This window comes from Aotus nancymaae, unplaced genomic scaffold (genome assembly GCF_030222135.1).
Source record: "Aotus nancymaae isolate 86718 unplaced genomic scaffold, 86718_ANA_hifiasm-v0.15.2.pri h1tg000002l, whole genome shotgun sequence".
Taxonomy (NCBI): Eukaryota; Metazoa; Chordata; class Mammalia; order Primates; family Aotidae; genus Aotus; species Aotus nancymaae.
Genome location: NW_026988413.1, coordinates 38916021 through 38939725, shown reverse-complemented (window position 1 = coordinate 38939725; position 23705 = coordinate 38916021). Strand labels below are relative to the sequence as shown.

Genomic DNA, 23705 nt, shown 5'->3' with positions numbered 1-23705 from the left:
TTGCTTCATCTTCTCAGAACAGGGGACCAGCAATTATTCTTCCTCCAGAAGCTTCAACATCTTTTGTCAAAAGACTCCTTCTCATGTTTAAATACTTTCAACTTAAACAATTTCATTCCTGACTTTTGCTCATGCAATCTCATGCCCCAAACCTTATTACTCTTCTTCTCTTTGCTGTCAAGCCTGTTCTCACTTCTTCACTTTTTGTGGGCTTCTCCCCACAACATAGATTCTGCTATCACCAATCTATTAAAACTTTTGTGGAAATTATTCTTTAATTTAGCTTCAGTGATCCATTCTTTCCAGATTATTTTAGTTTCAGACCATGACTTCTAAGTCTGCCCTGCCTGCCACTTAAGTGATGATGGGCCACTGGGCCCCCACCTAGGCCTCTGTATTAGTCTGTTTCTTCGCTACTGATAAGGACATACCCAAGAATGGGCAATTTACAAGAGAAAGAGGTTTAAGGGATTCACAGTTCCAGGGGGCTGGGGAGGTCTCACAATCATGGTGGAAGTCACATCCACATGGTTACAGACAAGAGAATAGAACTTGTGCAGGGAAACTTCCCTTTATAAAACCATCAGATCTTGTGAGAATTCTTCGCTATCGTGAGAATAGGTTGGGTAAGACCCACGCTTGATTCAATTATCTCCCACTGGGTCCCTCCCACAACACATGAGAAGTATGGAAGCTACAATTCAAGATGAGATTTGGGTCGAGACACAGCCAAACCATGTCAGCCTCCTTCTGGTTTTTTATGTTCTCTGTGGATGACATCTCTCAGGCTCAAGTGATATCAGTGTGCTGATGACTCTCAAATGCACATCTCTGGCCTCGGTTTCCTTCTTGAACTTCATACCTATGTTTCCAGATTTCCTGTATGTACCTCAAGGTTCTGATTCATCACTCCCCAAGCTTCATAAACCCACTCATTTTAGTGTATTTTCCATCTCCTTTGATAGCATGCCTGAGAGGCAAGTCCCTGATGAGTTATATATGTCTCCTCCCTTGCTCCAAACCTGAGAGTAAGTAAAATTGCTATTTACGTATTAGGAAGCTGAGACTTAGACAATTTAAGTAACTCAAACAGTTTAAGTTACACAACTAGCTGGAGCAGAGCTAAAATGTCAGGCTATGCTTCTGTGACTCCAAAGCCGTTCCTCATTCAGCATATTGTCACTTATTTTTTTTTTAATCACATCTATGATTTTTTTTCTTTAAGAGGCAGAGTCTTAGTCTATCATGTGGGCTGGAGTGCAGTGGCACAATCATAGCTCACTGTAACGTTGAACTCTTAGGCTCAAGTGATCCTCCTGCCTTAGCCTGCTGAGTAGCTAGGGCTACAGGTGCACACCATCATGCCTAGCTAATTTTTTTTTTATTTGAGAAAGAGTCTCACTCTGTCACCCAGGCTGGAGTGCAGTGGCATGATCTTGGTTCAGTGCAATCTCTGCTGTGTGGATTCAAGTGATTCTCCTACTTCAGCCTTCTGAGTAGCTAAATCACTGTGCATGCAGATCCATCTTCCTGGGATTACAGGCACCTGCCACTGCATCTGGGTAATTTTTGTAGAGATGGGGTTTTACCATCTTGGGCAGGCTGCTCTTGAACTCCTGACTTTGTGATCTACCCACCTCGGCCTCCCAAAGTACTGGGATTACAGGTGTGAGCCACTGTGCCTGGCCACCTAGCTAATTTTTAAATTTTTTGTAGAGACAAGATCTCACTACATTGCCCAGGCTAGTCTTGAACTCCTGTTCTTAAACAATCCTCCTGCCTCAGCACCCAAAGGGCAGAGATTACAGGCATGAGTCATTGCACCTGGCCCATGTACATGATTTTTAATGTATGCAAATATACATATTTATTATGTGTAAATATAAATATAAATATGTGGAGTGATATCCATTGAAATGTTAAACATAGTTACTTCTCAGTGGTACAACTATAGGTGATTTCTATTTCCTTATTTCTGATTTTCTATGTTTTTCAAATTTCTTGAAATGTGTCTTCTGTAATCAGAAATACAAGTTATTAGTAACAACAATCTTCCATTCATACAAGTGCTTATTGGATAAAAGTCCCACTTCTAAGCATAGCACCCATAACTTTTAGGTTAATAGCCTTTGTCACCTTGCCATATACATCTGACCCAACCAGTCACACCATTCCTGAGATATATTTTGTTCCTTTGTGCCTAAATCACTGTGCATGCAGAACCATCTTCCTAGAACACCTATAACCATTTCTTGGTCTTGTGAAATCCTACTTACATTCTTCATAGACTAGCATGTATGTCATTTACTTGTTCAAGGGTGAGTTGGTTGTTCTCTTGAATGTACTCCCATAGGATGTAGTGTGATTTCAATTGTAGCACCAAGCACATTGCAATATTCATTCATTTATCATTCTCCCATGTAGGATGCTTGAAGTTGTCTCTAATACAGAGATTATGCTCAATAAATATCTATTAGATAAATAAATGCATAAGGGAATAACAAATGCCTTTGTCTCATTTTAAAATACTTTCATTGTTAGCTACCCACATAATAAAAACTCAGAACAGTAGTCTTCAAGCTTGATTGTTTATGTATGCCTTAAAAGAATTTTGAAAACCTATGTGCCCCAACACACTTTTAAGTTAACTTATAAATTTTTCAACATAGTTTTAAGTAGTGGCAAATGATGTAGTTTCTTGTTTATTTTATACCACTTGGTATGCTACATGGATTTTTGTCAAAACCTTGAAGCTGTAGTTTCAGTGCATTAAATTTGTGGAAAAGAAAGGAATTTATGAAATCAGTTCAGCTAAATATAACTTGCTTTCTGTCAGAAAAAGTCAGACTTAAAAATACAGATAATTAATGACTATTATTAACTTATTAAAATTAAAATAATTAAATAATTGTTAATTAAATGTCTTATTCCTCAACTCATTTCTGCAATTTCACTCTAAGATAGGTAAGACACATAGATTGCCTTAGGTTTGAAATCTGTTAAAATAATTAAATAATTGTTAATTAAATGTCTTATTCCTCAACTCATTTCTGCAATTTCACTCTAAGATAGGTAAGACACATAGATTGCCTTAGGTTTGAAATCTGGGTGAAATAAGATACTGTCTCCTTCAGTATTTCTGCCTTTGCTTTTATTGGAGCCTCTTTCAAGAAAAAGTCATTCTCTCATGGTCCCCTTGTTTGAGTCCCAGAGGTTTTTCTACTCCAGAAAGTGCAATGTAGTAAGACTAGTACTGTACTCCCTTGCATGGTAAGTGAGAAGACTGTCTGTATAAAATAAGGGAAGGACTCATGAGAGGGAAGTAGGTCAGGAGAAATGATAGATTCTCAGGCAGGTTAATTTTTGGAAAGAGTAAACAGAGTCCCTTAAAACAAGGTGCATCATCTGCTTCCTCCTGATCAATATTTAGGATTGTTTACTTTGATTTGAAGACCACTATGCTAAAGCTTCTCAAGGGGGCAATGGTGAGGCAAGGAATTTTTTTTATTATTATACTTTAAGTTCTAGGGTACATGTGCAGAATGTACAGGTTTGTATACATAGGTATGCATGTGCTGTGGTGGTTTGCTGCACCCATCAACCCGTCATCTACATTAGATATTTCTCCTAATGCTATCCCTCTCCTAGCTTCCCACCCCACTACAGGCCTCAGTGTGTGATGTTTCTCTCCCTGTGTCCATGCATTCTCATTTTTCAGCTCTCTCTTATGAGTGAGAATGTTCGGTGCTACCAGTGTGATGGGGTAGAATTCAGATTTGGGTTGTGACTTTAAAGCTACGTGACTTTAGTCATTTAACCGCTGAGTCACAGTCTACGGCTTTGAAGGCAGAGGATTATAAAATCTATCTCATGTTAATGCTGAAGATTAAATAATAGGGTTTATGTACCCGGCTTATAGGAGAAGAAGGGGTGTGTGTGTGTGTGTGTGTGTGTATGTGTGTATGTATATTTGTATATATTCAGTCTTAAATTAAAAAATCTTTAACTTGATAATGGACAAATATCTGAGTTTTGGATCATGTCCTCTAGAAACCATATGCTATATAATTATGTACTATAAAGTAATAATGTATACAGTATAATTGATCATGTGCTTTTTAAATAATCATACATAAAATAAACATCTATTGAAAATATCTGACAAGCTCATCTTTTATTTTTGATGTTTGTGTGCGTTTTTTTAAACAGGGATTTGGGGAATTATTTGAGAAAGCAAAGCAAAACAATAACAATAGAAAAGCTTCTAATGGTGATGACAACCTCTTCTTCAGTAATTTCTCACTTCTTGGTACTCCTGTCCTGAAAGATATTAATTTCAAGATAGAAAGAGGACAGTTGTTGGCGGTTGCTGGATCTACTGGAGCAGGCAAGGTAGTGTCTTTTATTCTTCATTATTAAGAGCTTAATTTGGTATCCATGTCTCTTTTTTTTCTAGTTTGTCTGTGGTATAGGAAGGCATTTTGGAGAAATTCTTACGTGAGTATTAGGAGAATGTATGAGTATAGTGTCTTGTATAATAGAAATTATTCCTCTGATAATTTCCTCTAGCTTTTAATTTCTTCATATTATTTTCAGCAGCTTTTTCTTCTACATCTTTATATTTTGCATCACATTCAACACTGTATCTTGCATATGGTGAGCATTCAGTAACTTTATTGAATAAATAAATAATCCATTTTAACCAGTCTTAACCAGAACAGACATTTTTTCAGAGCTGGTCCAGGAAAATCATGACTTACATTTTGTCTCAATAACCATATAAGCAAAAGGTCCCCATTTTTGTTAATGCTAGAATTTTGGAGAATAGATTTAGATTTGCTTACGATATATTATAAGGAAAAATTATTTAGTGGGATAGTTTTTTGAGGAAATACATAGGAATGTTGATTTATTCAATGGGTCACCCTCTTCTCCATATTCCACTCTAAGAACAACTTAACCTGGCATATTTGGAGAGACATCTGAAAAAAACAGTAGATTAAAAAGAAAAATAGTGAAAGGACTAAACTTTAATGTCAGGAGAGGAGAAGACTTTGTAGTGATCTTCAAGAACATAACCTATTGTGTAGATAATTATAAACATTTGTTCTCTTTTAACTATTGAGGAAATAAATTTTAAAAACATGAAATAATAAATTAGAGATAAGAAAGAGCTTTCTAGATTAGAATGGGCTAAAGGGCAATAGGAATTTGCTTCAGAAGTCTATAAAATGGATCCTTTTTCCCATTTAACTGTCATTCTAGTTATGGTACTTTGTAGAAATACAAGAAAAAGTTTGGTGGTCTTTGAAGCTTTTCAAAATACTTTATGGAATTATACCCAAGGATCTAAGACAAACAGAAAAAGAAAGAGAGGAAGGAAGCAAGGAAGGAAAGGAGGAAGAAAGGAAGTAGGGAGGAACGAAGGAAAGAAGTAAGAGGAAAACAGTGCTGCTGCTGTAGGTAAAAATGTAAATGAAAATAGAAATTAAGAAAAACTCATGAAAAGCAATTATTTATCAATATCTAAGATGATGAGAATCATATTTTGAAGAATTTAATATGAGACTTGGAAAACAAAATGCCACAAAAAATCTTCAGTCAATAAAGTTGGTGTCAGGCTGGGTGTAGTGGCTCACACCTGTAATCCTAGCACTTTTGGAGGTGAATTGCTTGAATACAGGAGTTCGAGACCAGCCTGGGCAACATGGCAAACCCCTCTGTCCAAAAAATACAAACAAAAAATAGCTGGATGTAATATCATGTGCCTGTAGTCCCAGCTACTTGGGAGGCTGAGATGGGAGATCACCTGAGCCTGAGAGGTGGAGGTTTTGGTGAGCTATGATTGCGCCATGGCATTCCAGCCTATGTGACAAAGTGAGACCCTGTCTCAAAAATAAAAAAAAATTTGGTGTTCAAAATGCTGATAATACAATTTGGTTTTTTCCCTCTCCAGTTGTTTTCCTACACATAAAACAAGTAAAGTAGCTGGAATTGTACTTTTTTTCTTACAAAAACATTTTCTTTCTTAGACTGTTATTATTTTCTTTCTATATCTTGTATACTATTACTAGCAGTTTTCACTATTAAAAAATTATACCATAGGAGGGGCTGATACTAAATAAGTTACTGATGATCTAAACAAGGATGTTTATTTGTGAAAAGGTTGTAATTGTGTCTCATAGAATTTTTTAAATTAATTCTGTGTATATTTTCAGGATCAATTCTATGATAGATGTGCAAAAATAGCTTTGGAATTGCAAGTTCCAAGTCTTGCAATTAAATTTCATGCAGTTTTATTAAAAATTGATGAGCAGATAATTACTGACTGACATTGCAATTGCATTTTATGGGAAGCAGTTATGAAGGCAGAGTCAGAGGAAGGCAGTGGTCTCTTGGAAATATTTAAACGCTTCTGAGAAATAGAGTTTGCCAACTCAATCTAGGAGGCTGCCTTTTAATAGTATTAGGAATGGAATCCTTTATAATTTTTTTGGACAGAAGATCTAGCTAAAATATAAGATTGAATAATTGAAAATATTAACATTTTAAGTTAAATCTTACCCACTCAATACAATTTGGTAATTTATATCAGAAGCCTAAAAGATAACCTAATGATGCTTCTACTTCTATAACTTACCCTAATATGTTTGCAGAGATTTTTTGTAAAGATCTTCATTATAACATTGCTTTCAGGAGCCAAAAATTGAGTGGAGGGAGCCCCATAAATGTTGAGTAATAGGGGATTGATTAGATAAATTTTGGTGTAGTTCTATAATGGCATGTTATTCAGCCAGTAAAAGGATTGTTTAAGAATGACTGTGTGCCACACAAGCACAACCTCCCCACCGTCAACATCCCTCAGAAGAGTAGAACATTTGTTACAATCAATTAACCTACACGGATGCATCATTATCACCTGGAATCCACAGTTTACATTAGGGCTCAGTTTTGGTGTTTTATATTCTATGGATTTTGACAAACTGATAATGATGTGTATTCATCATTATAGCATCATACAAAATAGTTTCACTGACCTAAAAATCTTTTGTGCTCTGCCTAATTATTCTACTCCCCTCTAACCTCTGGCAATGACTGATCTTTTTACTTTTGCCGTAATTCTGCCTGTCCTGGAATATTGTATAGTTGCATTGCTCAATGTGTAGCATTCTCAGACTGGCTTCTTTCACTTAGTAACTTATATGCATGTAAGTTTCCTCCACGTCTTTCACTCATTGATAGCTCATTGCTTTTGAGTGCCGAATAATATTTCATTGTTTGAGTGTGCCATAATTTTCCCCTCACCTACTGAAGGGCATCTTGGTTGCTTCCGAGTTTTGGAATAAAACTGCTATAAACATCAAAAAAAAAAAAAAAAATGACTGTGATGGATGTATATGATACACTCTTAAGTGAATAGAGTTACAAAATGTTATGTACGAGTTACAAAATGTTATGTACATTATGATTCATTTTCATAAAAACGTGTATGTATATATGTGTGTCTGGAAGGACAAATTTATCAAGCTATCTCTGAAATTTTGGGTATATTTTATATTCCTGGATTTTCTAAGTTTTAACAATGTATATATATTACTTTCCTGATAAAGTAATAACATTGTTGACTTTTATCACTATCCCCTATTAATAATCATCTAGACTGCAAAGGGACTATATCTTCTTCATTTTTATATTCCAAGGGCTGTCAACAAGTGCCTAACACTTGATAGGTATATTGTAGAAATTTAACTGAATATCTTTAGGAAATAGATTTTTGTTTGTAGTTGTTCTAGTCTACATTAAGTGTCTTACATTTATGAAACTTCCTTGAATTATTTTAGTGAATAAAGCAGTATTAGTGTAGAATTTTGCATCACTGGATGCCCTTGACTGAAGGCTGCCTTGTGGCATCTCCCCAGTGTATGGGGAGTTTCAGTCCTCTGTTGTCTGCATCACAGCTAAAGCAATGCTGGGTTGCTGACAATCCCTGACACCACCTTGTCTCTATAATCTATCATTGCCTCACTATGGTACTGAGTTTTAGCTTACACTTGTAATAACTGGGACTTGTATATATAGAAGAAGCTATTAGCTCATGTTTTTGCTTGCTTTTTATACGGAATACATGTCTGCAAAGAGTTCTATCAATATTTTGGAATTTGGGGAGATATGAAGTTAAACAAAAACATCATTGAATACACACACACATATGTATACATGGCACATGATTTATTTTATTTAATTTTTAAAGTTTTCTCTTTTTTTAGAGAAAGGGTCTTGCTCTGTCATCCAGGCTGAACTGTAGTGACATGATCATAGTTCACTGTAACCTTGAACTCCTGGGCTCAAGTGACCTTTCTGCTTTGGCCTCCCAAAGGGCTGGGATTATAGGCATGAACCACTGTACCTGGTCCAATATATATATAATTTTTTTTAACCTGGATCATCAGAGCTATATTTTGTTTGGGTTTATAAAGCTGTTCTATGTGAAAATATCACTTCTACTTTTAATTTTGAAAAAAGAATTTTACATTGAAATGAAGTAATTCAGTTTTTTTTCCCATATAATAAAAATTGTAAAATTTACTAAAACAAATATTAAAAAGAGATCCTTTCTTTCCTATTTTCCCTATAAGGTGAGAAACTTTTTAAATTAGAGAATATCATCTGTTGGTAATACTGTGGGGAAATCAGCACTCTCATATAGAGTGTATGGCCTTCCTTTCTTCTGAATATATTTTAGGTGATATTATTTATTAAAATTTAAAAATTAAAATTAAAATATGTATAGAGTTGAAAATTCTTGTTCTCTTTACTTTCTGTCATCGGTCCATTTTCCATTCTCCTCCCTTCCCTCATCCAACCAAGGTAGCCAATCTGGGTAATTTTTTTTTAGTATCTTTCTAGAGATGTGTGTGTGTATATATATTTTATACATATATATATACACACACATAAAAATTATATATATGTAATATATAACTTTTATATATATAAAATATATAATATATAATATAATATATAATTTATATATATATATATATATATAATTTTTATTGTTTCCCACCTCTCTTTTTATGTAACAATGTGTGGAGTTTTGTTTCTTGCTTTTCCCAATAAAATAAAAGTCTGAGAAGATAAAGCTAGTGAATGAATGTGGTATCCTGGAACCCAACTGATGTCAAGGAGAAGGGTATTATCAACTAGGTCAAATGCTCATTCATCAAGTAAGATGAAACTGCTGTAATTAACCAGTGTCTTTTGCAGTATGGAGATCATTCGTGACTTAATGAGAGCAATAGTGGAGAAGGTCAAACTTGACCAGAATGAAACTAGAAAGAATAAGAGGAGGCCGGGCGCGGTGGTGGCTCACACCTGTAATCCCAGCACTTTGGGAGGCCAAGGCGGGTGGATCACGAGGTCAAGAGATCGAGACCATCCCGGTCAACATGGTGAAACCCTGTCTCTACTAAAAATACAAAAAATTAGCTGGGCACGGTGGCGCGTGCCTGTAATCCCAGCTACTCAGGAGGCTGAGGCAGGAGAATTGCCTGAACCCAGGAGGCGGAGGTTGCGGTGAGCCGAGATTGCGCCATTGCACTCCAGCCTGGGTAATAAGAGCAAAACTCGGTCTCAAAAAAAAAAAAGAAAGAAAGAATAAGAGGAAACAAAAGATCAAATATAGTCAACCCTTGATGCCTTATTCTCTTTATATACTCCTGGAGTGCACTTGCTAATACAATTGACCCTTAAACAATACAGGCTTGAACTACATGGGTCTACTTATTTGTGGACTTTTTTTTCAATTAATACATTGGAAAATTTTTTGGAGAGTTTTGACAATTTGAAAAAACTCACTGACAAACTGTGTAGCCTACAAATATTGAGAAAATTAAGAAAAAGATATGCCATGAATGCATAAAATATATGTAGACACTAGTCTATTTTATCATTTACTACTATAAAATGTACACAATTTATTATAAAAAGTTAAAATTTGTCAAAAGTTAACACACACTAGCACTTACCCTACCTGGTACCATTCACAGTCAAGAGAAATGTAAACAAATGTAAAAATGTAGTATTAAATCATAACTGCATAAAACTAACTGTAGTACATGTGGTACAACTGTAATAATTTGGTAGCCACTTCCTGTTGCTATTACGGTAAGCTTAAGTGTTGTGGGTATACATTTTAACACCATGTGATGCTAATCATCTCCATGTGAGCAATTGTCTCTCCAGTAAACTGTGTATTGCAGTAAAAGGTGATCTCTAGTGGTTCTCACACATTTTTCATCATGTTTAGTGCAATGCCATAAACCTTGAATAACATCAAGCAATCCATACAAAGTGCCACTAGTGATGCTGGCATGTTATTCAGCCAATAAAAGGGTTGTTAAAGTTACAACTTCTCCCAAGAAGCACGGAGAAGTTGTAACATTATAAGAAAAAGTTGAATTGCTTGGTATTTACCATAGATTGAGGTCTGCAACTACACTTGCCCGCAATTTTGAGATAAATGAATCCAGTACAAAGACTATTATAACAAAAGAAAAGGAAATTTGTGAAACCATCACTGCAGCTATGCGCAGGTGTGAAGACCTTGCATTTTTTGCAAAATACAAAATATGAAATAAGTGTTAATTGACTGTTTATGTTATCATTAAGGTTTCCAGTCAACAATAGGCTATTAGTAGTTAAGTTTTTGTGGAGTCAAAATTATACATGGATTTTTGACTACACAGTGGGTTGGTGTCCCTAACCTTCAGGTTGATAAAGGGTCAACTGTGTATTATTTTAAAATTTTGTATTTATCTTCATAAATAAGATTAAATCTATATTTTAAAGCAATCTTCATAGGATTTTGTTATTAATATTATTCTTTTTCTTTTTTTTGAGATGAAGTCTCAGTCTATCACCAGGCTGGAGTGCAACGGTGCCGCCTTGGCAGACTGCAGCCTTTGCCTCCCAGGTTCAGGTGATTCTCCTGCCTCAGCCTCCTGAGTAGCTGGGACTATAGGTGCGCACCACCACACCCAGCTAATTTTTGTACTTTTAGTAGAGACAGAGTTTCACCATGTTGGCCAGGATGGTCTTGATCTCTTGACCTCATGATCTGCCCGCCTTGGCCTCCCAAAGTGTTGGGATTACAGGCGTGAGCCACCATGCCTGGCCATTAATATTATTCCTACCCAATAAAAACAATTTGGAAGTTTATCTTCTTCTTTTCCCTTGATTCTGTAACAGTTTAAATAGCACTGGCGTTATCTGTTTTTAATCTCTTTTCAAAGCAGTCCCTTATAAGTTTTCTCTATTTTTTATTTATTTCATCATTTCTTATATTGTATTTTTGTAACTTCTTTGATCATAGTTTTATTTCTGATTAGATTACTACTAAAACCAAACAAATTTTCCATGAATTAGCTTTTAGATTTACTTATTAATTTAACTATTCTGTTGTATTGTAACTCATTAATTTATAATTTTATCTTTATTAATTATTCTATTTTTCTTCTGCTTTTTTGTTTTTTGAGTTAGATGTTTGATGCTTTTTTAATATATCCAAAGGATTATAAATCGTTCTACTATAAGGACACATGCACACAAATGTTCATTGCAGCACAGTTTATGATAGCAAAGACCTGGAACCAACCCAAATGCCCATCGATGATAGACTGGACAGGGAAAATGTGGCACATATACACCATGGAATATTATGCAGCCATCAAAAATGATGAGTTTGCGTCCTTTGTAGGGACATGGATGAACCTGGAAACCATCATTCTCAGCAAACTGACACAAGAACACAAAATCAAACACCGCATGTTCTCACTCATAGGCGGGTGTTGAACAACGAGAACACATGGACACAGGGAGGGGAGCACTACACACTGGGGTCTGTTGGGGGGAAATAGGGGAGGGACAGTGGGGGGTGGGGAGTTGGGGAGAGATAGCATGGGGAGAAATGCCAGATATAGGTGAAGGGGAGGAAGGCAGCAAATCACACTGCCACGTATGCACCTATGCAACAATCTTGCATGTTCTTCACATGTACCCCAAAACCTAAATTGCAATAAAAAAAAAAAAAGCTGTGCATTTTCCTCTGGGTAATACTTTAGCTATATATTATGGATTCTGATATATAGTGTTTCTATTATATTGTTTTCTAGAAAATCTATACCTTTGATTTATATTTATTTCGTCTTTGACCTAAGATTTCCTAAGGGAAAGTTTAACATTTTCCAGAAAGAAAATAAGTTTTCTTTGTTTTCCAAGAATGTTGTTCAAATTATTTCTACTGCTTGGAATTTTTATCATTTTTATGTATCCAATAAAGAGTCAATATTTGTAGTTGCTGTCTGACCACATAAAAAGAGTATATTTGTGTAGTTTCTATTAATAGGTTAGAGTTCAACTTGGATATTAAATGTACATCATTATTCATGACATTTAGGTCTTCTACATCTTTACTTATCTTTTTTCTACTTGCTTTGTTATTAATAGATAAAGTTAAATTAAAGGCTTCTCCTACGAATGTTTCTCCCTGTTATTCCTTGTACGTTCTGTAATTTTTGCTTCAGGAATATTGCTTTTTAAATTTAATGTGTAGATACTTAAAATTACACTCTAGCATTATAAAGGACTTCTCTTTTTTATTGAATGTATTTGGGCCTATATATGCCTAACGTGAAAATTATAGTCCTTTTTTTGTTTCTTTGTTTGTATTTATAGTTTTAAGTTCTATTTTCAACCTTTATGCATCCTTTGCTTTAGGTGTGTCTCTTTTAGTTAGCATAAAGTTAGGTTTCTCTTTAATTTCATCTGAAGTCTTTTCCTCTTAATAGATGGGTTAAGCCAGTTGAAAAATAAAACTGACATATGCTTTTATTTCAAATATGTCTTCCACAAATATTTTTTGGATAGATTAGCGAATACACTTTGGAATTTGTTTAAAAAAAGGTTTTGTAGATGACGGGGGGACAGAGATAGCAAACCGCCATGGCATGTGTGTACCTATGCAACAATCCTGCAAGATCTGTACATGGACCACAAAACTTAAAGTACAATTAAAAAAAATGATAATTGTGGTGAAAAACACATAACATACAATGTATCATTTTAATCATTTTTCAGGGCATAGCTCTGTGGCATAAAGTATACTCACATAGTTGTGCAACTACCACTTCCTTTTGATTTTTATTTACTAATTTTGTAAATGTGCTTCATCTGAGTTCTGTCTTATAATGTTTTGTTTTATGTTTTTCTTTCCTTTGTTATGAAGTCACTGTATTACCTGCAGGCTATGTGTATCTGTGAGTATGTGTGTGTATATGTGTGTATTATGTTTTTTTAAAAAAGTCTGTATTTTTGTTCCAGTGAGTATACTTATACTAATAACTTTATGTTAAAATTTTCATTCTATGTGTCTTTAGTTCACTAATATGAGCTCTGATAAAATCAATGCCTTTTCTTCCTCTGGTACCTCCTTTTCTTCTACTTAACTTTAGTCAGTAATATTATCTTTCTTCAGATTTATCTTTGTATTGTTAAATCTGTGTATGATTCTATTAGTGTGTCAGCTTTAAATGATACCTTTTGAATTTCAGCTTTTCTTGATAAGACAAACAGCAAATTTCTTTTATACTCCACACTTATACCCCATTTCCTTTATTTGTTTATTTGGTTTTTACTTCTAACTTTTCTTATTGTCAGAGCATATAACATTCAAATTTTGCTCTTCAACTCTAATTCTACCATTAGTTTTAATTTTTGTTCACAGTTATATAAATTTTTGTTCACTGATAGTACTTTAGGACTATCATCACTTAGATGACTTTATACTCCAAGAATAGCTCATGGGAACAATATTACCTGAATATGTCTCTATTATTTAATTTCTACCTAATAAGATGAAGATAATGAATCTACATTGTAGGATTTCTGTGAAGATTAAATAAATTAATACAGTTAAAGCACATAGAACAGCACTCAACACAGAGTGAGCACTCAGCAACTGTTAGCTCTTACTAACCTTTCCCATCCTTCCTCCAAACTTATCCCAACTGTCTGAATCAGGCACCCTTTCTCTGTGAACCTTTATCATAATACTTGTCACACTGTATTGTAATTGTCTCTTTTATCCCCCCTTGTATCTTTTGTGCATAGCAGAGTACGTAGAACAGGAAGTTCTTTAAATATTTTGAATCAAATGAGTTAATAGAATCTTTAAAAATAAGAATATACTCTTCTGCTTAGGATGGTAATTTGGGGCAGGTGAATACTTAGAGTAATTTGATAGTGATCTAATAATGATGGTTTTTAATTCCAGACTTCACTTCTAATGATGATTATGGGAGAACTGGAGCCTTCAGAGGGTAAAATTAAGCACAGTGGAAGAATTTCATTCTGCTCTCAGTTCTCCTGGATTATGCCTGGAACCATTAAAGAAAATATCATCTTTGGTGTTTCCTATGATGAATACAGATATAGGAGTGTCATTAAAGCATGCCAACTAGAAGAGGTAAGAAATTATGTGAAAAAATTTTGATTATGCATATGAACCCTTCACACTACCCAAATTATATATTTGCCTCCATATTCAATCAGTTAGTTTACATACATTTATGTTTCCTCTAAGGGTAAGCTACAATGAATGGATCAATTAATAAAACACATAAGCTATGCTTTAAGAGGCTTGCAAACACATAAAATAAATGCAATTTATTTTTAAATCATAGATTCATTTTATCACAATAAATGCATTTTATGGAATGGTGAAAATTTTGTTCACTCATTAGTGAGACAAGTGTCCTCAATGGTTATTTATATCGCATGCATATAAATGATATATGTATCTTTAAAAAGATACTCCAAAATTATTAAGTTGATTTTAATAATTTTAATAATACCATAGCCTAATGGAATGAGCATTGATCTGTCAGCAGAGAATCAGAGGAATTAAATAGTGGTGATAGATATTTTATTTCTGGCTTTGAACAAATAACCATATAACTTCTAGTGACTGCAATTCTTTGATACAGAGGCAAAATGAAGATGATGCTATTACTCATTTCACAACAGTATTGGAGAACATTGTTCACTATGTAAATTGTGTGACGGTGGGTTCAGTAATGATAGATGCAAATGTTAGGGCAGGGAATATGTAATTATGAAGTTTATTGGCCGTATTCCCCAAATAGTGATTCTGATTTAAGAGTAATGTCTTTGATAGATGGCATTTTTAATTCCTTTATATAATCTTTTATGAAAAAAAATTGCACAGAAAGTAAAATGTAGCTTAAAATATAGTATCCCCAAAAATGGAAATGGGCTAACTGTGGATTAGATGGAAATGGCAATTCTTATAAAAAGGATTGCATGCTTATATGAATGGTTCTCCATGTATATACTCACTCATTCAACAGTTTTTTTTAATAGCCCCATGCTTATTTTGTATACACTTTGAGAGCATAATGAAAAGAAAAGCTATCTTCTAAAAGTTTGGACTTACCTTGAAGAGGATATACTTCACTCCTCAAAAGGTCTTCTTCCAGGAATAGTATTTCATAACCTCATGGTTGTAAAAATCTGGATTTGTTACCGAAAAAACCTGAATGTTTCTAGTTAACACAGGTATTTGTCTAGCGGGGACTAGGATGCAAGAGTGGTAGTGCCTTTCAAGATAAATCATGGGCTTTATTTACTTATGAGTGGAAAGTTTTGGAAGGTGACTTGCAGACATTTTTTTTCCCTAAGTATGTGTTTTCCAATAGAAATGAATTTATAAATGGTGGTTTGATTTCCTTTAGTCAACCTTTAAAAGTATATTTAGCTGAAATATAGCTTAAGTATATTACTAGTAATAAATTTAGGACTTTGGGTCTTTCATTCTCAAAATGGGCATTTACTAATTTCTGAACACTGTGCTAGGTCCTGGAAATATCAACTTGAATAAGACATGGTCTATTTTCTGAAGGGTTTATAGTGGAGTCCCATGTGTTAATAATGAAGCATTGTATAGTATGTGAATAATATTTCAAAAAGGCTGTTAAAAATAATGAAAAAAGGAGAAGAGAAAGAACATATATATATTTTTTTTTTCGGATTGCATGGCCAGCCTTAAAATTACTATTATTTTGAGACAGAGTGCTCTGTCACCAGGCTGGAGTGCAGTGGTGCGATCTCTGCTCACTGCATTCTTCGCCTCCCCGGTTCAAGCAATTCCCCTGCCTCAGCTGCCCGAGTAGCTGGGACTACAGGTGCTTACCACCATGCCCGGCTAATTTTTTGTATTTTAATAGAGATGGGGGTTTCACCACATTGGCCAGGATGGTCTTGATCGCTTGATTTTGTGATCCATCCACCTCAGCCTCCCGAAGTGCTGTCATTACAGACGCGAGCCACCGCGCCCTACCAAAATTATTTTTAAAGTGTATAATTCAGTGTATTTGTTTAGCATATTCACAGGGTTGTATAATCATCATCATGTTTTTGGCCCTTTGAAAAGAAATCCTGTACCCATTAGCATTCTTGTAGCTAACTTGTAGCTAACTCTCCCCCATTCCAGCTTTAAACAATCACCCATCTACTTTCTGTCTCTATCAATTTGTCTCTTCTGGACATTTCACTTAAATGAAATCATGTAATAGCGTTTTTGTGTGTGTGTGTGTGCCTAAATAAGCTTCTAAAGGAGAAAAAGGTAAGGAGTCATCATTTAGCAAATATTTATTAAGACTTGCTATATTTTATACAGTGTACTAGGAGCTGGAGATGAAAATACGTGTTGAACATGATCCATATACTTCAGGGGTTCATGGACTAGTGGGAAAGATAAACATATCAATAGCAAATCGAATTGGTGATATAATAGAAAATGACAGAGTAATTTCTATAAGAGTAAAAGGAGGTAGCATGGACTCTATCTGGGTCTGCATAATGTGAGGAGTGACCTTACACAAGGAGGCAGAAGACTAATTATCGTCTAATAGAATGATTCACCATGCAATTCTAAGGGTGTCATGAATGAAACTTAGGGCTTCAAAGGAATATTTTGATTAAGAGCTGCCAGTAAAGTAGAGTAAAGATTAGATTGTGTGAAGAAGTGGGAGATTAATGAGTAAATGGTCACTGGCTTGTTGAGAAGATTAAATGAGATGTACATATAAGGTACCTAACACAACATCTTGTACAAGGAGATACTAGTTTGCAGTAGCTCCCTTTGAGGTGAAAAATACTGTTAGAAGTAGTATTTCTACTACTGATAGTATTTCTCCTACTTACACCTCCCTTTGAGGTGAAGCATACTGTTAGAAAGCATGACATAGGAGAAATACCTCTGAAAGTCAGTTCTTGTTAGTGACTATTGTGCAGAAAAGATGGAGGTTGGTGTAATTAAGGGGAAGGAAAGCCATGAAGCCAAAGAATGATGAAAAAGCATCAATATGAATTTTCATGTTGACAAAAGTGGTTATAAAAGATAATTATAAAGATGGTCACTTATAAATATGGCAGTTTTTCTATGTGACACAATCTATAGAAGTTGGTGTATTGTATGGAAGAAAACAGTGTAAGATCCTGAAGGTTTGAAGTGTGGGCACATTGGCTCCATGCTCAAGAAATGGCAATGGGGCTGGGAGGTGATTCTCCTTTGCGTCCCTTTCAGACACACAAACATTACTTGTGTGAGTACCTTGTGCAATACGCTATTCACTGTGGATTGAGCATGGTAGGTATCAAATAAAAACTTTGTTGTCTTTTCTTTTTTTTTTGAGATGGAGTTTCGCTCTTGTTACCCAGGCTGGAGTGCAATGGTGCGATCTCAGCTCACCGCAACCTCCACCTCCTGGGTTCAGGCAATTCTCCTGCCTCAGCCTCCTGAGTAGCTGGGATTACAGGCACGCGCCACCATGCCCAGCTAATTTTTTGTATTTTTAGTAGAGCCGCGGTTTTACCATGTTGACCGGAATGGTCTCGATCTCTTGACCTCGTGATCCACCTGCCTCAGCCTCCCAAAGTGCTGGGATTACAGGTGTGAGCCACCGCGCCCGGCCCTGTTGTCTTTTCTGTCAAATAACTTGTAGGCTGGCTGGGGGTAACAGACCATTTCAATATACAGTGCTGAGCCAGAGGTACCCTTAGGGTACTACAGAAGCCTAGCTGATGGCTTTTAGCCTGGTTCAGGGAGGTTGTCTCTAAAAGCAGACACCTTGAAGGCTGAGTCAAAGACAAAAAATGTATTTTGGACAGAGGAAATTGTATGAACAGAAACACAGGACATGAAACTACTTGGTTGGTGTAGGGAATCATCAGCATAGAACCAGGTAGAACCAGACTGTAAGAAGCCAGAAGGCCATATCATGGAGGCCTTGTATACCAGTCTCAGGAATTTGATTGTGAGAGCTTTCATTAGGGGAATGACATAATCAGCTTTGAAGTGTAGATAAATCACTGACTGTGATAGTGAGGAGCAGAATTAAGGTGGACATGATTAGAAGCTTTGTGAATAGCAGAAAGAACATAGATTTTGAAATCTAAAATACCTGGGTTACTATACTATCTATTTTATAGAGTTTTGTGGATTCTTCTGGCATATATAATAGAAAATAATAAATAAAACAACTATTATTATTATTATTATTATTATTGATGATACTATTTGCTATTCTGACTAGAAGGAGAAAGACTAATAGGAAGCTATTTCAGGAATCCAGATATGATAGACAAGAAGAGACAAGAATTACATAGAGGAATTTTGGGAAGAGAAGAAATGTCATGTTTGTGTACTATTGGCATCCATCAGAAAAGGTATCAAGAAAAATAATCCTCAGGAAAGAGTGATTTTTTTTTTCTTCAAGAAATTAGAAAAGGAGGGAAAATGGTTTCTCTCCTCTTAAGGATTTAAGGACTCCATGCATAACAGAAATTGGGAAGGAAGACAGGTAGAAATGCTTTGGGGTTAGGAAGGAAGAATGCAGAGGTGAACTACTTAGAATTGAGACATCTGATCAAGGCAGAGGGATCACAGCTTTTGCTAACAAAGTACTAGTGGAGGATGCCACTAGGTGAGATTTAATGAATAATTGTTGATAATAATCTCCATTAAAAAAGTAAACAGTTTATCCTTCTTTGCCTAAGTGTCACATAAAACATTCAGCTTTTTATTACAAAGAATCCCTGAGTCACTGTTTTCCTTTTTGTCCTGCTGACTTTTGGAACTGGTTTAGGCTTTCTTTTTTTTTTTTTTCTAGTTATCTTATGATAGAAAAAAAATTGCCCAGGCATTTCCTACATTTCTTGTATTTTAAATGGACAAATGTAATGAATACAATGAGTAACTTAGTATATGCTGTTTTTTTCTCTATGCTGAATGTTTCAGACATGTTCTTTTCTATACAACGACATGGTCGATTCCTTGAAAACATCAACTCCAAAAACTTTATTTTGGTGTACTCTACCTAGCACATTGACAGAGTATTAAATTCTTGCTGGATGACTGTTTCAAAAGTGTTTTGAAGTAGGCATGTCAGTTGCAAAAATTTTGCTCAGCAAATGTTCTGTCTCACAGTCTCAGACTTTGAGCAGATGATTACATGGCGGCACATGATTGCTGGGAGGTAACAGGCGAAAGTAACTGAAAGTGCTCATTTATCTTGACAGTCAAAATCAAAAGTGTTCTATATTTTCAGTGACTTAAGAGTTTCCATTTTTGTATTTTTGGTATTGTTAAATAAGTATTCTCACCTTTGAAAAAGGCCAATGAGAATTCAATACAGTATAAGGCCTGTGTGCCAAAAGAAGGTGCCTTTTAAAAAAAAGTGTGGACAAGTTTTGTTCATGAGAACTTGAGATACCTTCAGAATCCTTGATGGTTAAGCAGCTGGTCCCAGCACTAGAATTCCTCAGTGTGTTCTCTATGAACCCCCAATCACCAAATACAAACATTCATGATTCAGTATGTTTTCATTTTGATTGCCAAAGTTGATCTCTTTCTTAATGTGTTACACCTAGACTTGGAACTGGAGATGAGAACAGAATATTTTCTTCCTCATTTTTGTGTTTTTGTTCAACTCTAATGTCTGCAAAGCACTTGCATATGCAATGATGCTTGGTGTCATAGGAGTAGGTAGGTAAGTGTAAATTTGTCTGGATAGGAGAAAGCACGCACAGCATATTTCACATAGTTTTCTGATTTCAGTTTGTTTTTGCAAATTATTCACTCAGTGAGATAGCGTAAAGACGTTATCACAGGGAAGGGCATGGAGATAGTTCTGTGTTGATAGAACACTCATAATGTACAGCCATGAGTGAGAAGTCAGGTTCAGATTCTTCACCTTCAGTCCTCCTCTTTCATAAACAGCTCCATGTCCTGTTTTACATATCCTACTTTAAATCTAGATTATAGGAGAATGACGTTCTAGGCAAAGTGACACTTACTTTAAAATATTATTATGTCTCCTTGTGCTCATTAACTTATCCTATCATTTTTCTCCCCCTGTCCAAACCACCTTTAGAATCTCCTAAATATTTGTAGCTATTGTAAACAGCACCAGAGACTTTGCTAGTTTAAAAGGCGAAATCAACATAATTAAGCCCTTAATTTACTTATCCCTTATGAGATTATAATTCAGTTTTGTTATTCAAAGAGGAACAGAGTACACTGTTCTCTTGCCTTTTTTTATTTCCAGACTACCACGTCTCCTGCACTTGACAATACCATAGTCTACCACGTAGTCCCATGGCTGACAGGAGGAGAATTCTAGGTAGACCAGTGTTTGAGTAACAAGTAATTGGACTGTCTTTACTCAGCGACTCATTTACATTTCGTAAACGTACCTGGGTTTAGAGAAGTAATTGGCTATTACGAGGGATGCGAGGTGGAGAGCTGGGGTGGGGAGAGTGAGAAAGAGGTCAGAGCTTTAGGATACGTAATTGGTTTCCACAAAGTTGTTGCAATACTTTTGGAACCGTGTAATCGTCTTCATTAAGTAAGTGTCTGTTATGGCAGCCATTATATATGCATTATAATAAAAATTTATTTACTATGTAAGTTAAAGAAGGTAAAATCTGCATGTATTTTCTAAACTCTGCTTGGCATTTTTCATATTCAAGTCACTAGAAGAAAAAATTGGGAGGGAAGCTGGAAAAAATTTACTGAAAGAAAAAATACTTGGGAGGGAAATTGGCAAGAAGTATGAAAAAGCTTGGGAGGGAAGTAAGCAAAGAAATGAGTTAATGACTGTTCTGGAAAATAAATTATATCATGCAGATATCACATGACTGATTAAATTTGAATCTGACCTCTTGCTCTCCAGGTCTGGTAAAAACTAACCTGTAAGAACTTGAAACTTAACCTTTGAATGGTCAATCCACCACTGTAGGAGAATTTATGAATGTTCAATTGGGAGAACTGAAAATAAAAAGGTACCATAGATATTAACATTTGCATTCAGTAGCCAAGACATAATGGACATTTAAAACAGGTATTTGAGGCTTGGTGCAGTGGCTCATGCCTGCAATCCCAGCTCTTTGGGAGGCTAGGTGTGTGAATCACAGAACAGGAGTTTAAGACCAGCCTGGCCAACATGGTGAAACGCTTTCTCTACTAAAACACACACACACACACACACACACACACACACACACACACACGCCAGGCATGTGGTACATGTCTACAGCCCCAGCTTCTTGGGTGGCTGAGGCATGAGAATAGCCTGAACCCAGAAGGCACAGGTTGCTGTCTGCTGAGATCACGGCACTGCACTCTAGCCTGGGTGACAGAGTGAGATTCTGTCTCAAAAATAAAACAAAACCTATATTTGAAACACATTGAACTATGCCCCTTAAGCAAGAATAAGCCATACTAAATGACTGTACCTTGAGCTACCTGTAATTTTCTACTGATAGGTAATTACGCTTCAAAGCACTGACACGTATTTACTGTAATATGAAGAAATAACTTTTTTAAAAAAATAAAACTACCAGAACCAAACAGAAACGCGATAGCATTTTATGAACTAAACTGCTATTTCATTTCATTTGAGCCCTAGAACTAGAAAATAAATTCTAGTTAACATCTGTGAACAGAACATACACATCAGCATTGTGCTAAGCACCTTTCATGATTTGGTCATTAAAGCCTCACTTTCCATTTATCTGGTGACAGCTTCCCCCAGAGTTTGCACCCAAAGTGAAAATGTGCTGAATTCCAAAAATGTGAGCTAGGTTTTAGAAGTTGAAAATCACAATTCTGGAACTAATTATTAGCTTAAAAAATGAGAGTTCTTATGTCTCTCAAACCAAAATATCCCTAAGTCTGTCCCTCCAATAAGATTTGGGCCACTCAGTGGAACAGAAGTATACAAATATAATTATAGCTATCTAGGATCAAACAATCCTATGAATAGATAATAAAATTAAGACACTTACATCATGTTTTCATATTAAAATACAAAGTAAAAAATCATTGTTTTCCAAAGGTAAAAGCTGTACTGTATCATGATATATTTATGCCTGATGTTTCAACCCTCTTGAAGAATTGAGATTCTTGACTCTACACTTAGAGTTTTCTATATTGAACAGATGTCTACTTTTAAAAAGTCAAGAGAAGATCTTACACTTATTTTGTAATAGTACCTTAGACATACAGAAGGAACCTCAGAAATCTCTGAGTAAATCTTAACATCTGCAGATGAGCATCTTACCAGGCTTCTGACTCTGTAGCCGTAGAGAAATGTTCATGAAGGCCTTCCAGGAAAGGGATGTTGATATTTCTAAAAATTGAGTACAAGTATTCTCTAGACAAAACAGCTCCTGGAATGGCAGATTGTATTCCCATTATATTGTAGAAACAAGACATTAATACCTACTTTTTATTGACCAGATTTAGTTATCTTGAATTAGATTTAAAAATTGAAGAAATTAATTTTAACAAATATTTGTTGAGTTCCTGTATGGACACACTGTGTTTGGCATCAGGGATATTGCCTGCAAGTATAACAGGAGTTCATATCTGTAATGAGTTTATGATTTACAGATATTTTTGCAAAGAATATATATGTGTGTGTGTGTGTGTGTGTGTGTATATATATATGAATATATGCATTCATTTAGTAAATACTTAATGAGTGCAAAGTTTCAACTAGGGACTGGGCCAAACTCTAGAAACATATTTGATGACAGAGATACAATCCCTGTCCTCAAAGAGCTTTCATTCTAGTAGCGAGGATGAAAACCAGTACAGTTTGGTTAGTTACATGATATTGGTTAATGTAGGGTTCTTATGTAAGTCTAGAGAAGTAGCATTTAATCTGGTCTTAGATGATCAGGAAAGGTTTCCCTAGAGGAAGTGACATTTAATCTAAGAGAGGATGGATAACTAGGAGTCGTCTAAGTGAACAACAGGGAGAACATTCCAGAAAGAGAACAAAATATGCACAGCCTGATGTCAAGAGAGAACATTCATTGCATTGGGGAACTATAGCCAGTTCTGTGTGGCTGGGTTATGGAATGAAATGAACCTGGATCCAAGAGAACACTTTGCCCTTTGGGGAAGCTGTAGGTATTACAGTAAGGTTGGAGTCTGGAAAGAAAGGGGTATATTGTGAGATCTTAATTGGGAGAGGACAGTTATATCAAGAACTTTATATACTCCAGTAAGGAGATTGAACTTTAAAAAAAATTTATTTATTATACTTTAAATTCTG

At 35.4% G+C, this 23705-nt stretch overlaps 1 protein-coding gene across 1 annotated transcript in view; it reads left to right on the top strand.

Moving 5' to 3' along the window:
- Positions 1-23705, top strand: part of CFTR (CF transmembrane conductance regulator) — a 181957-nt gene that overhangs the window by 58722 nt on the left and 99530 nt on the right. The window contains exons 10-11 of the mRNA XM_064374118.1: positions 4210-4392; positions 14333-14524. Of these exons, the coding sequence (XP_064230188.1) occupies positions 4210-4392; positions 14333-14524 (375 nt within the window). The remainder of the gene's footprint in view (positions 1-4209; positions 4393-14332; positions 14525-23705) is intronic.